At 36.9% G+C, this 15,732-nt stretch overlaps 1 protein-coding gene and 1 pseudogene across 1 annotated transcript in view; one reads left to right on the top strand and one right to left on the bottom strand.

The window, feature by feature from the left end:
• Positions 1–943: 943 nt before the first annotated feature.
• Positions 944–7,854, bottom strand: LOC107717138 (cysteine protease ATG4C-like; annotated as a pseudogene).
• A 992-nt stretch (positions 7,855–8,846) lies between these two features.
• Positions 8,847–15,732, top strand: part of LOC107717128 (dedicator of cytokinesis protein 7-like) — a 47,992-nt gene continuing 41,106 nt past the window's right edge. The window contains exons 1-8 of the mRNA XM_016523795.1: positions 8,847–8,936; positions 12,207–12,309; positions 12,479–12,654; positions 12,946–13,014; positions 14,045–14,174; positions 14,306–14,518; positions 14,617–14,702; positions 14,787–14,853. Of these exons, the coding sequence (XP_016379281.1) occupies positions 8,899–8,936; positions 12,207–12,309; positions 12,479–12,654; positions 12,946–13,014; positions 14,045–14,174; positions 14,306–14,518; positions 14,617–14,702; positions 14,787–14,853 (882 nt within the window). The 5' untranslated portion in view covers positions 8,847–8,898. The remainder of the gene's footprint in view (positions 8,937–12,206; positions 12,310–12,478; positions 12,655–12,945; positions 13,015–14,044; positions 14,175–14,305; positions 14,519–14,616; positions 14,703–14,786; positions 14,854–15,732) is intronic.

The raw sequence follows: 15,732 nt of genomic DNA on the forward strand, positions 1-15,732 counted from the left end.
CCCAGCACAAGTGCCCTTTCATGTAACACTGACGGAAAAGCCCGCATGTTGCCTCACCCCTAATGTCCCAAACTTCCTTTTTTCCTCTCTCTCCTCCATGCCTTGTTTCCTAAAAACAGCCCAGTATGAATTTACTGATCACAGACACTGGAAAACACTATGAGACGATGGGGTTATTGTGCTCCACTGCTTCTGTCTTCACGACATGCAGTGGCCAGACAAGCAGTGACTTATTCTGTTTGGTCCCACAGAAGGGTAACTTGTTCCCCCAACCAGACCCTATAATTGAAGGCCATGACCTTATTAATATAAGAATTTGTATTTAACATGAAAATAGCACAAGCATTGCTCAAATGGAACAGAAACAGAGGAATTAACCATGGCAACATTGAGTCCAACACAAGGATATTTTCTTTCCCCCGGAAAATTGCATAATCACCAAATACAGATTTGTTCTTTTTGGTTGAATGGGTTATGAAAGGGAGTTAGCAAGTGCGAGTCATTTTCATTTGCAGTGTTTGTTGGGGAAGAGAGTTAAAAGATTGAAAATAGGTCAATAACAAATTTGCTGTACAGTAAGGAATGTAAGAGGAAGAACTTAAGTAATTACAGACAAATAAGAAACACTTTTTTTTTTAAAAACCCTATTAGATTTATTGTACAATTCTGAAATCTGGTTCAAAGGTGTTTGTAACAAAAATGAAAGTTAATCACAACAATTGATATGTCAGTACAATTTCGTCATGCTGAAAAGTTTGTTAAAATGATATACAACCATGAAAAAAAACCCCTGAAGTTATATAAATAAGGCATCATTTAATAATAAATTACTCCTTGATTCATGCTGGTTTATGTTTTCCATTACACCTTAAAAAATAACACACTGAGCTACCATATATACAACCATGAAAAAAAAACCTTAAGTTATATAAATAAGGCATAATTTAATAATAAATTACTCCTTGATTCATGCTGGTTTATGTTTTCCATTACACCTTAAAAAATAACACACTGAGCTACCAAAGACTAATGAGATCTTTGCAGCTCTTAAATGATCCTTTCACATATTGGCATAATACCACTGTTTTGTTGTTAAAATTTAAATCTTATATTAAGCACAGCTTCTGTGCATATCAATGCACTATGGATTTTAATATTTCTTAAAAAGCTGGTGGCAGAGAGGGCTTTTCAACATGGCTACCACTGCTAAATATAATTTAAGAGTTATTTAGGCTCTGTATTTAGTTATATGTGATACAGTGATTTCTACTCACTTGTGAAGGCACATTATCCTTCCAGTTAACAAAACATAAAACATGTCAACATAAAATATGTTATATGAAGTTAAATCACTATATCATGTATAAATTTCAAAAAGTAGACTAGATAGGTGTTTTGATTCATTGTTAAAAAAATAATAATAACTACATATACCCAGAGAAAAGAAACATGAATGAGAACTTTTTCTTGTTAACCCCCCAAAAAACGTACATGTTTTGACTGCACGTCCATTGCATTTATATGAACACACTGAAATGTTTGCATGTTTAGGTTGTAAATATAATAGTAATCAAATCAAATGTGGTCCATGTGCACTCCAGACTATGACTATACCATCTCTTTATCAAACTTTACTTTCATGCACATACTGACAGATGTGTTGATTTCAGTACGAGTTCAGTGAAATGGTCAACTCATGCACTGCTTGCGGTCTTTTTAAATGGGCTTTTTCTGAAATGGCATGAGGACTGTGTAGCAAAGAATCCTATAGTTTAGACCCACAGTGTAAATACAGACTGATCCAGTCTTGATTTGTGGTGTATCACTTGGTTTTGGATTACTGGTTTGAAGTGTCAGAGCAGCACAAAGTCCCCTGATGTTGTCCCTGCTTTCCTTGTGTCCCCGATGAAAGGCCATTCTTGCTTTTCTACAGCAATTGAAAGTTCATAATCCTTCCCATGTCCCTTCATAAAGGTGAATGCAGGGTACTTCTCTTTCGATGAAGGCTGCAATATCTGTCACATTAACAAACACAGTTTATCAACCTTTAATATATATTTTTTTATTAAAAGGTAGATATAGCAGATTCTTACTTATAATAAAGAAGGACAAAATAATACACAATATTATCCCCTCACAGTAGTCTATGCTGGACACATTGACAGTAGTCTGACAGTTTTCAATTACGTAGTTGAATGCTGCCACCTGCTGACAGACATTTAAATAACAGCCTTTTTTTGCAGCTTAAAATGCCAATATTTTTCTGTTAAGTTTTTCTTGGACAGTTTGTCATTTTAAGCACACCAATGAGATAAAAAAATGAAAGTTATCATGCCATTTTTTTTACATCAAAATATAAAACAACATTTTTGAAATGTGTCCATTAAAAAATATGTTTTTGAAAGATTTACCCACCTTTGACAGCTCGGTGCTAATTCTTTCATAGTGTTCAACATTTTTTGAGTAGAATCCAATTGTACAGCTTGGGTCCATTTTACTGAAAGGCATTTTCTTTGGTGATGGGCAATGAAATGACTTTAAAGAAGATTTTTTTTTTTAATATCCTTTCAAATTAGTCAATAGAAGTCATTTGTTTCTCTGTTTATGTAATCACAGTGATGTAAACGTACAACTACAGCATTAGACATTTTCGTCCATAATATCTGTCAACAGTGTAACGTGTGTTAAACTGGTCAGCCAGCTCTGTTCCAAATGAGCAATGCGTGTTCAGATTGCAGAAATAAAAGATTTGACTTTTTGACACATTTTTTGACAAATGTTACATTCTGCCTGAGATCTGAAAGGCTTAGACAGCTGAGCTAAAAGTATGGCCCAATATTTCTGTCTTTTGCCAGGCCACTTTCTACAGCACACAAAAAGCGTAAAAATAAGTTATGATGCTGAAATATAAAATCGTTGGAGCTATATAAAATAAGTTGGAGCTGATACAAAGTACAGAACAATGTGTGAATCTCTTGTGTTCGGTAATTGAGTGTGGAGGTCTACTTTCAGATTCATACCCTTAAGTACAGAAACTATTAAATTCACATCACTGTGTGGCGGTCAGCTTTTTGTAATTCCACATTACCTGCAGAGGGAAATCGCTTGTGCTGACATCCACAAAAGACTGACAGTAATGAGGATCCATGTAAATCAAGCTGTCATCTGCAAGGACAAAACAAAAGACAAGTTATTCAAAAAACACAGTGATTATTATAATGCATATCCTTACCCAATTTCTATGCAGAGCAGCTCAAAGTCACCCACCTCCGCAGGGTTTCAAATAATCAAACGCGAGAATTTTTTTTGGTCTTTCCTAAACTCGGATGGATTAAACGCTGCATAATCGAATATGGTTGTACAAGCACATTCTTTATGCCGCAAAGGGGGCTGTCATTTAATTTTGGTGTAGAGAAATTACCTTTACAAACACACAATTATATTAGATCATTTGCATATGATGAATGCAGACGGCAGGCTGAACCTGGCAGGGAGAATGTATTACTTGTCATTTAGACATCATCGCGGAGTGTATTTCAAATTGCTAAAATGTAAATGGGTAAATATTGACTACCTACATGTACAACTGAAGGTTTCCACTGGCTACTGAAGGTGATGGAGAGTGGGCTACTCTGGGTAGCTCTGAAATCTATGCAAGCTGCTTATGTAAATGGAAAAAGCCCGCTATTTCTGATACCCTAGCATGATGAATGGTGTAGCATTTCTGATGGGGTCGGGAAAAATAAAAGAAGCTTTTCTGATGGCGCTGGCCTTCTCTTTGCGTGCATTCATTTACTTTGTCTCCTATAAAAGACTAACCTTGAAATCCAACAAAATAGTAGGCCTGTTTAGGCTTTCCGCCAATGATGCCGATACAGTACTCTAAGCTTAATATGCTCTAGGGAAAAGAGAAAGAGAGTCGATAAGACCACAGTATTGAAGTCGATAGCCACATCTTTAACAAATATTTCTCTCTTTGTCATTGTATAATCTACTTTGTAGTTGTAAGGGTGGTTTCCAAAGCCTCACCTTGACAAAGCTTAAGTATTCTGGGTTGATTTTCTCTCCACCGAGTCTCACAGGAATGAGTATGATGACAGCTCTACTATCAGAGGCAGCTTCAGAATTGAGTCCCTGAGGATCACAGTGGCTGCCCGTCCACCCTGAATGGCTATCAGTAACATCAGCACTGTACACTGAAGACAATCAATAACACAGAGGTCAAAACAGGTCCTTTCTCTGTCAAGTGGGACAAATTCAGCTGTTACTAAATCTAACTGTACTTACCGGAGTATGTGTGCCACCACTGCTGGGCCGTACCAATCTCCTGCACGTTTTCCGGATGTCATTCCTAGCTTCACTAGTCGGTGGATGCCCAGCTGGGCTGAGGGTCCGTCCCCAAACCAGGACACAATGGTGCGGTGATATGCCTCTTGTAGGTACGAGTCAGCCTCCTCAGCCCCTCCTTGAGCAGCACAGAGAGGCTGCTGGGTGACCTGCGCTCTTTCCCCCTGAATGGAGGCCTCTACTGTGGCCACCAGTCTTCGTGCTGCACTGCTGGTCCATGTCTCTGTATCCAGGGGCTACAAGGTCAGTGCTTCTGACCAGGTCCAGTCTGGTGAAAGAGATAAAAAAAAAAGTGTATTTAAAAGGATCATGTGACATTGAAGACTGGAGAAATGGCTGCTGAAAATTCAGCTTTGCCATCACAGGAATAAATTACATTTTAAAATGAAAACAGAAAACTTAGAATTTTCAATTCTAATAATGTTCCATTTTATTGTTTTACTGTATTCTTCATCAAATAAATGGAGCCTTGGTGAGCATAAAAGATGTATTAAAAAAAAAAAACTCTTTCCCCCTGAATGGAGGCCTCTACTGTGGCCACCAGTCTTCGTGCTGCACTGCTGGTCCATGTCTCTGTATCCAGGGGCTACAAGGTCAGTGCTTCTGACCAGGTCCAGTCTGGTGAAAGAGATAAAAAAAAAAGTGTATTTAAAAGGATCATGTGACATTGAAGACTGGAGAAATGGCTGCTGAAAATTCAGCTTTGCCATCACAGGAATAAATTACATTTTAAAATGAAAACAGAAAACTTAGAATTTTCAATTCTAATAATGTTCCATTTTATTGTTTTACTGTATTCTTCATCAAATAAATGGAGCCTTGGTGAGCATAAAAGATGTATAAAAAAAAAAAAAACTATTTCTGACCAGTAGTGTAATTATAATAAGAGTGACAGAGATATTTAAATTTTAAATAGACAGTGGAGCTTGTGCTTTAAGAACAAAAGTCCAATTATGATATTCAGCGTAGTCAATATTTCATTCTTATAACATTTTATCCTCACAAACAGAGTGGGTGTCTGAAATAGTGTAAGTACAAGTGCTGAGGGTCATAAAGGTGCCGGACCTGGCTGTGGGGCCATTAGGCAATGACCTTGCTACTTGTCAAGGCCTGTAATTGGCTAATAAGTATATTTTATTAGCCATTAGCCGCTTTATAGACAGATATTTCTATAATGACATATTTCATTATAGACGTGGGCTCTGGATGATGCTTCAATGTTGTTTTTTGAATGAAGTTATTAAACTGGCAAATGTCGTGGCCTGTTCACCATATTACACAAAACTGCCCTCCGTCAATCATATGAGAACTCATTCATTAGAGAGTGACAACCTCTAACACTGAAATACCCAACCTCTGAAATGAAAAATTAATACAGAATTTCATTATGCAAATGAAGCGATAAAAACTTTGGCTACTTACATTTAAGCAACACACAACTCAGAACTGTTTTTGCAGCTCATATGAAAACTGTCATTTTATTAAAAAAAAAAATAATCAAATTGTTCACCCAAAAATAAAAATTTGAAAAATGAAGTAATCCAACCGACACTAGTGCATCCAATCTAACACTTTGTAAAGCGAAAAGCTGCATGTTTGTAACAATAATAAATTCATCATTAAGACATTTTTAACTTTCGGCCAAAATTTGAGTCCGCTATCCATAATATTGCTTTCTCCAGTGAAAAAGTAGTCTCGTCTGAATTAGGAGAGAAATATGCACAGATCAAGCATGGTTTACAAACGAACAGTTCTAAACATATATGTTGGTGGATTTTGTTGTGAGAGGACAACGGGGGATGGACTTTTTCACTGGAGGAAACATTATTAAGGACTCTAAAGGCTGTAATGATGGATTTGTTTCTTACAAACACACAGCTTTTCACTTCACAAGATGTTAACTGATGGACTGGAATCACGCTCTTATCAGCTGTTTGGACTCTTTCTGACAGCACCTATTCACTGCAGAAGATTCACTGGTGAGCAAGTGATGTAATGATACATTTCTCCAAATCTGTTCTAATGAAGAAACAAACTCATCTATGTTTTGGATGGCCTGTGGGTGAATAAATTTTCAGCAAATTTTCATTTGTGGGTGAACAATACCTTTAAAAATAAGAATCTATAAATTTAAACTCTTAATGTCACATATAAATACAAACACACACACACACACAACACACACACACACATACACATACACATACACATACACACACACACAGATAATCTCACCTCTACCCAAGATGTGGAGCAAGAGAGCCTGGGCCAATATCATCTGCCCTGCCCGGAGTGTACAACCCCGCCCACAGTCTGAAGTGAGAGTGGAGCCTGGAAGGCCAGGAAACTCTTCCCGATAGGTCAGCCAAACTCGTGAGGTGAAGTCCTTTCGAAATCCATCAACATTACCTGTGACAACATCGTCATCTAATGCCTCAGCAGTACAACTCTCAGTAGGGCTCTCATCATCTAAGGACAACAGTTAGCATAAACATTCCATGATACACCTGAAATATCGGTGGGAAAAAACAATTTAAAATGCCAGATATATTATATATGAATTAAAAATACACAAATAAAAACTTTGTGAAGGATGACAGATTATCAAATTGGTTTAAATGTTCATCTAAATCATCTTACCCACAGCCTTGAAGTGGTAGCATTTCCCCAACAAGAAAACAGGAGAATTACGGCTGAAGGCAGTTTTTGACTTAAGAACCCAACCTTGAAGGGTTAAAAAAAAAACTGTCATGATTAGTCACGTGTACAGGTATGTCATAATTTTGTGACTTGTGAAAGACTGTCAGATGAACGGAAAATTAACATTTTAGTGATGTGTAAGATCTCTCGTTACATACTATATTTCACATTGTGCCATGCTGACATTAACTTGGACTTCAGTTTCTCCACCTCGTCGGTCCCATTAGTCTCCATTTTATCAGCCACGGAGCAGAACCCATCACAGCACATACGATGGAGTTTCTGTGAGAAGTTTTCAATACGACCAAAACAAGTTAACGTACATCGTATTTGGAAACATGTCATTGATTTTACTTTCTCTAATACTTAGATGACATTTCCACCACAAGCACAAGAATGCGATACCGTTGCATATGAAATAATCATCAAATCACTGGCCAGAATACGAATTCATTAACATACATACATCTCAAGATACTGGCTGACTAGCATGCTAATTAATCAGTAAGCTTGTAACTTACAGTTTACAAAACTGCCGACAATAAGCGTAAATGCAAACAAGTGGCGAATGTTTTGTGAAAATAAGTAATTCAATAATTGAATATATAAATATATAATTTAAAACATACCTTTCTACGCTACTTCCTACCATCAGCGCTCCAGTCACAATCCAGCTGTCACCAACCGCCTTCCCACCGATCTTCAGATGCACTCTATCAATCTTAAAACATACCTGCTCACATGTCTTGTTATAATTAAGAACTCACTGTGCATTTACTCACGTCTGTTTACATTTTGAGGAAGCGGCCTCTCGTTCGGTCTCGCGGTATTTCAGATATTCTCCCGTCTGGCTCATTCTAGTGATAGGATGTCTGGTTCTTTAGAACTATTCGTTCCAAGGAACTGGTAAAAAACAAAAAACAAAAAAGAGGATGGTAATAAAGGTTTTACAATAAAGGATGGTTGTGGTTTGTGTAGTTCTTTTTAAAATCAATTATCTCTCGACTGGAAAGTTTTTGTTATGTTATAATAAAATATTTATCAAGAGCAACTATGTGTATAGAATAAAAAACTGTCATAAATTCAAGTCGCAAGAAAGAATATTTTTAGTGTGTTTTATTTGTAAGACGTTTGTTATTTGTCTTTTATGAGTTTGACATCGTTCAGGGTTTTGTGAACCGGTTCACAAAAATAGTTCTCGAAAGATTGATGCTTTTTAAATATCTTTATAAGTACTAGACTTAATTACAATCTTATTTAATTATCAAATGAAATAAGCAAGGACATTTGTCTATTATTTAAGCTTTTCTGTACTTCATTTAGCTTTTTACGGAGCATCATTATATTATTCATAATTAGAAGTGTCGAAATTAAACACCCACTACTACAAACCACGATATGTTTATACACCAATAAAGCTGTCATTGTCTACAGATTACACGATTAGTGGAAGAGGTAACGGATGCATTTCACACTTTTCGCTACACAGATAGCTTCCTGTAAAAGAGCCCTCTATTGTACGCACAGGATATGAATCACCAGGAAGACTCCAACCCACGATCCCGAAAGACTGAAAGATGGTATGCGTTTATTGTTTCAGCTTTACGGTACGTTGTCCTCTCTTGTTCGTCTGGAGCGCGTTTTTTCCCAGCCGTATTCCGACAAGTCCCGCCCCTGACCAGCTCTCTGTTTATTATGGTTACTACGGCTTTATGAGTGACTTCTCAACTGTCCAATCACAAACTTATTTTAGGCGTCAGGAGGTGGGGCTTGTCGAAATACGGGTACGGGTGGGGAAGGAATATCGCGGCTGGAGCGCTGGAGTTACTCGAGCACTCAGCGGCTACAGTCATGGCTGAGCGCCGCGCCTTTGCCCAGAAAATCAGCAGGTAAGGATATCTAACGCACTTCCAAGCTATTGCGTTTAAATATATTCTCCCAGCGCCGTGCGACCATTCTTTGTCTGCTGCCTGATCCAATTGGCGAGCGTGCCAGTCTTTCCCAAATAAGGCCTAGGCGTTGAGTTAGCTAGAGCAGACGCTGAGTTTAGAGGCGGTGTCTCAAAACCTTGGGGAGCTGCCTACCCAGACTGCTCGGTTGGTCTAATAGGCGCGTTTGGAGTGCCGTCTAGGTAGGCAGCTTACTAGGTTTTGAGATGCATCCATAGAGATGCCCGAGTGACCCACCCTAAGCTGCAAGACAGCAGCATGATGCCTTTGTGCTTCTGTGCATTAAAATCAGTCTTTATCCCTGGGTTTATAATCCATAAATGCGTATTTTGTTAAATCCATCTAAGGATTTAACGATGCAGACTAGGCTGATTCAATGAAATGCAGTGTTTAGTGTTTGTGAGACGATGGCTTGACATACTGACACATCGGAATCATGAGATGTTTTGCTGTCAGTATGCAATCATATGGTAACTTACACTAGTATAATAGTCAATATGCAGTCATATAGTATATGCATAGTGCACCACAGCTTTGATTACAAGACGATGATTTTTAAACTCTTAATTAAATAATGTAAACAATGACTTTAAGCCCGGAGATCATGAATAATAATAATGCATAATAATTTCTGGTGTATTACGAGAACACCATCAACTGACAAGTGTTCGGATGTTCTTGCATGATATTGATGGGTTGCATTGCTGTTGTAGTCATGCAGCTATTTAAGCTATTTATAGCCTTTAAGACCATTTCAGACTGAGATCCAGAATGACCTGAAATACAATGCATGATTAAATTTCAAGCAGATACTTTTCCTTGTAATGACACTGTGCGATTAATGTTTAGATCTGTTTAGATTTTGGCTAGTGGCCCACAATTTGTGGAGCAGGGACCCTGGGTTATCATAATAGACTACAATTTAGTCTCATCATTGGCTTAAAAACATCTCTTTTTTCAGTCTAGATTTCCTTTGTGATGTTAAGTCAGAGATTAGACCTCATATGGATTTAAAAAAGGAAGTGACCTTTTAGGCTCCCTGGTGGTTTCCATAGTCTTGGCGTTTCCCAGATGCTTGAAAATGCTGTTGTCTTTTCAGTGCCGTGTAATGGGATGATTAGATCAGTTCAGGATAGACTTAGTGGCACCTGCACCCTTGATTCCAATCGTTACTTGTTATTTAACCAAATAGAAAAATGCCTTTATTGATATGAACAAGGAAATAGCTATGCGTTTTGATTTATACATAAGTATAGGTATTACCCATAATATAGAATGCAAAAAGCCCCCCAAAAGTCAATGCCTATCTAATTTTATTTTACACAAAGCAAAACTGAAAGCACTAAAAATCTTGAAGTTCACCTCTTTTTACTGAATGACTTGCTAATTAGATATTCAAATGAAATCTGAAAGCTTTTCTCGGAAGTCACAGAAGCTGTTTCTCATGGCTCTGTTTACTTAAAGTGCAAGACGTTTTCAGAGATGTGTGAAATATGCACTGAAAGTCATGGTGTTAGCCGGTGCCTTGGTAAACAACACATCCGCGTGGGCTAATCATCTGTTCCCTCTTCAGGAATGTCCAGCCTAAATAAAGGTCCCTCCAGAACCAGCAAGGGCACTGGGGGTGGGGTTTTGTTTCAGTGTACGTCATTCTACATGTATTAGAAGAGGATTCTGATTAGAGATATTGACTTGTACATATGCTACAACAAAGGCAGACTGATAATATTGTACATTTGGTTCTTCTTACTGTAGACCAGACACATTGCTTTCATTCAAACCTTGATGGTATTTTTTTCTGCTTGTACTTTACAGGACTGTAATTCAGCCTGTGAAAACTGAATAATAATAAGTTACAATCTTATGTTATTACTCTAGTAATGAACCTTTGTCAACCTAACCTATTGGAGGGGCTTAGGTGTATTTTGATGTGAACTTGCAGAGCTTGTCTCATTACAAGATTTGCTAGTATGTTTTTGTGTTGACTTTTTTTTGTTTTGTTTTTGACTATTCCTGCTAGATTACAAGTGTGTTTTGTGCATCTTAATTTATATTTTGTATTAGATTAAACTTAAGTTAGATTAAAAGTTCAAACAAAAAATGTTTCCAATACCATAAACTAAAACTGCTGAATGAATGGAAAATTATAGCCACATTTTCAGTGCGTTATTTTTGTGAGCCCAGTAGTATGCTGCCAGTTATTAGTTTGATGTGTCATAGATTGTTGTTATTTACAAAAGCTTGGGCCAAGAAATAGATCATAAGACTTTGTCTATATTTGGAATAGAATACTACTTGTACCATTTTAGCAGTAAGCAGTTTGTATACTGTACACATTATGCTTGGAACACTTGGATGGCGGACTTCTGTACTGTACAGTTCTATCAGGCTATTTTCAGTGGGACAAATAATGTGGAAAAAATATCAACAATCAAGTTTTTTCTTGACTTTGTTGGCTTGTTGGCTCATGTTAATAAATATTTTTACATACAAAAAATGCAAAATAACCATTTTTTTTTTCTACATGATGATTCAGTGGCACTGAATTAAGAATTAAACATGATGCAATGTAGTGAGGTCATGTATACAACAGTGTTGTATACATCAATTTTATCATTGCATACAACATTCTGTATACCATTCAAAAGTTTGGGGATGGTGTGATTTTGTTTTTAATGTTTTTGAAAGGCTGCATATATTTGATCAAAAATACAGTAAAAACACCAAAAAAGTAAAATATTGCTACAGTTTATGTTTTCTATTTTTAAATGTAATTTTGCTGAATTTGCAGCAGTTATTACTCAGTCTTCAGTGTCACATGATCCTTAATTCTAATATGCGGATATGGTGCTCAAGAAACATTTCTTTCTTATTATCAATGTTGAAAACACTTGTACTGCTTAATATTATTTTCTTTTGTGAAAACTGTGATGCATTTTTTCCCCCAGGATTCTTTGATGACTAAAGTTTAAAAGAACAACATTTATTTGAAACAAAAGTCTTTTGTAATGTGATATAATGTCTTTACTGTCACTTTACACCAATTTAATGCATCCTTGTTGAGTAAAAGTACGTTTGAACAGTAGTGTTTATAGTAAATGAGTATTTCATTCGTTCTCTGACTTGTTTAGAGAGAGATGACAGTCAAGTCATGGGATACTTATCTGTTTTGTATTCTAATGCCATCTGCGCTGTCTTGTTGTTCTCCAGGACTGTAGCGGCTGAGGTCAGGAAGCAGATTGCTGGTCAGTACGGAGGCTCACCTCAGCTTCTCAAAAACCTCAGTGTGGGTGGGAATGCAACTAGCAATGCTGTAAGTACTACATTTGAAAGAGAATATACTTTTCTGTGTAAAATTTGAGAGATTGACATTTCAAAGGGTATTTACCACTATCCCTTCAGTGTGATACAGTCTCTCTTGGGAGATAGCGGCAACAGTTCTCACATTCTCTTTCTGTTCCTCTTTGGATTTCTCCCTATAGATTCCTCTTACAGAGGCTGTAGAGCCAGTGGATTTTGAAGAGTATTTGATCACACACCCTCCCCTTATAGAGTCAGGACCTCTGAGAGATCTGATTGAGTTTCCTCCAGATGACATTGAAGTGCTTTACACACCAAGAGAGTGCCGTACTCTTGGCCAGGCTGTGCCTGAGGAGGGGTGAGCGTGTTCAGGGTGGATTGTTTCGAAGAATTGAGGCATACATTAGTATGTCTCTGCAAACCAGAGGTGTAATTGAACAAAATGAATCAGATTGTCAGTGAACAGTTTTAAAATGTATTCCGTGATTATCTCAGTAGTCATTTAAGCCTAAAAGGGTTTTTTTTGCTTATAAATGAATTTGTACATAGTGTTTGAACATAAACAGCTGTCATTCACTTATTCTTTTGTTACACAGGCATACTGCTTCAAAATATTTTACTTGTTCTTCCTCTTAAATACTTTTTCCAGTGAGAATGATCCACATGTCAGAGACTGCGTCCGGTCTTACACCGAGGACTGGGCCGTTGTTAACCGCAAGTATGACGCTTCACTAGATTTCCATCTTAAATCTGTTCTCTCTTTAGAATTAATGCAGCCTTTTTTTCCTGATACATGGGATTCTGATACATGATTTTAAATATGGAAGATGTGTTAAGTGGAGCTGAAAGTGTTACGTTCTTGGTGCCTCTTTGTGATAACGGATATTTCAATCCTGAGGATTGTAGGACAGTATCTGCAACACTATCTGTAGATTTCTGCAGGCACAAATTTTGTGTGGGCCTGCTCATAAATGACAAAGAGGAATTCAAGTGAATATTGCCTACAGTCTTTCTCCAACATGCTGCTTTTATGGTGCTTTTCACTGGGGCTTTTAATTCTGCTCAGGAGACAAACTCAAGCAGCTTCCAAGATATTTATAGGGCCTTCATAAGTTACTGTGAATCAGTTTCCTTGGTGATTCTTAATTGATAAGCCCAAACTCTTCATATAATGGTTGTCATTGTAACCATGGATAGTAATCCAAACATATACTGATTATTACCCAGTCATTGTGAGAAAAGTAAATGGAAGTGAAGTAATTACGGTCATTAAGGTTGAAAGTTTAGTTTAAGCCTACAAACTTTTATATAATTATGTAAACTGATTTTCTGTAATTTTATCCATCATTGACAAAGCACCGCTGAACTGAATTTTAACATTAGTATGTAAAATACTCATTACATAAAATAATGCTTAATGCTTTACTGATAAAATATAAAAAATGTGATAGTTTCACCTAATCTTGTTTTCTTGTTTATATACATTTGAGTAGTGATTAATTTTAATTAGCTATTAGTTATTTAATACGTAACCAAATTTTTTTTTTTTACTATGATTAAACAAGTCTCTTAATTAAAAAAAATATATATAACAAAATGATTATTAGTAAATTAATTTAGGCATACATTTTTATTTTTTAAATTCCTAATTATACCATAAAAAAGCTTTCCATGTCAATTTTTATTTATTTATGTATGTGTTTACTTATTTATTTAAAAAAGGCTTACAAAGTATTTTGGATGCACAGGTACCACAAGTTGGGCACCGCATTCAATCCCAACACTTTGGATAAGCAGAAGGAGAGGCAGAGAGGTTTACCCAAGCAGGTTTTTGAGTCTGATGAGTTGCCAGATCACAGCAGCTATCAGGATGATCAGGTAAACCTGTCTTTGCTACAGTTGCGTGTGATGTAAAGACTTTGTTAAGCCCAATATAATAATTGCACAATATCCCTGTGAGTTTCTTTTTGAATTCACTGAATATAAACACTGACTTTTGCATGTCACAGGATGATCTGAAGCGAAGGTCCATGTCAATAGATGACACTCCACGTGGCAGCTGGGCTTGCAGTATATTTGACCTGAAGAACTCTCAGCCTGATGCTCTGCTGCCTCATCTTCTGGATCGAGTACCCAACGAGGAAATCGACCACCACAATGAGGACCAGCGCAAGTCAAACCGTCATCGAGAGCTCTTCGCACTGCATCCTGCTTTGGATGAGGTAGAGTGTGACATTTTGTTTCAATGTTTCCAATATTGTGTTTAAATATACGGATTACCAAAACACTTCTTGCATTATTATTATTTTTTTTCATGTAGGAAGAACCCATTGAGCGCCACTGTGTGCCTGATGTTCCAAAAGAACATTTTGGTCAAAGGCTTCTTGTCAAGTGCTTGTCCTTGAAGTAAGTGGGGAACAGCTTTTGTGGACTGAAATGTAACATCTATGGCTACAATGTTTCTGATAAGCTTCTCTTCTCCCTTTTAAGGTTTGAGATTGAAATTGAGCCAATATTTGCAAGTTTGGCCTTATATGATGTCAAAGAAAAGAAGAAGGTGAGCTGTAATTTCCCATGTAATGTACAGAGTTAAAAGTTTTGTAGAAATGTGTGGTGTCGTAAAAAATAGACACAATGGACTACGTCACACATATTATTTTGGTAATCGAGTAATCGGTCGTTTATTCTGACGATTAATCGAGTAATCGGATAAATATAATTATTTTTCTGTGGCAATAAAAATAGACCTCAGCGAATAATAGCCTTTAAAATGACTTAAAATACCTATATGATAGCAATGAGGCAATAATAATGAGTTCAAATAAAGCAAGGAATCAAAAGCAAGTAATCATATGGTTTTATTGAACAAAACTGGTAAAATACATAATGTATTATAAACAATAGAGCTAATGTACATTACGCATTATAACAAATGCCTGCAGAGGGCAGCCTGACGATTGTTTTTACACTTTACTGCGCAATCTAATCCTTGTTTAAAGGGGTCATATGATGCTGCTAAAAAAGAACATTATTTTGTGTATTTGGTGTAATGAAATGTGTTTATGCGGTTTAAGGTTAAAAAAACATTATTTTCCACATACTGTACATTATTGTTTCTCCTCTATGCCCCGCCTTTCTGAAATGCGTCGATTTTTACAAAGCTTATCGGTCTGAAAAGCGAGGTGTGCTCTGATTGACCACCTATCCAGTGCGTTGTGATTGGCCGAATACCTCAAGCATGTGACGGAAATGTTACGCCCCTTAACATACTGTGATGCCGTCTCCCGGCACAACCAGACAAAACCAATAAAACCCATTACAAACGAGGCATTTGTTGCATCCAGTGGGGACATAATTACGGATTATAATGACTTATACTGTCTGCATTTGTGATCGGAGAAATGACAAACAACAAGCACTACTCTACACTGCTCAA

Source organism: Sinocyclocheilus rhinocerous, unplaced genomic scaffold (assembly GCF_001515625.1).
Source record: "Sinocyclocheilus rhinocerous isolate Xijiao unplaced genomic scaffold, SAMN03320098_v1.1 scaffold690, whole genome shotgun sequence".
In the NCBI taxonomy this organism is placed as follows: Eukaryota; Metazoa; Chordata; class Actinopteri; order Cypriniformes; family Cyprinidae; genus Sinocyclocheilus; species Sinocyclocheilus rhinocerous.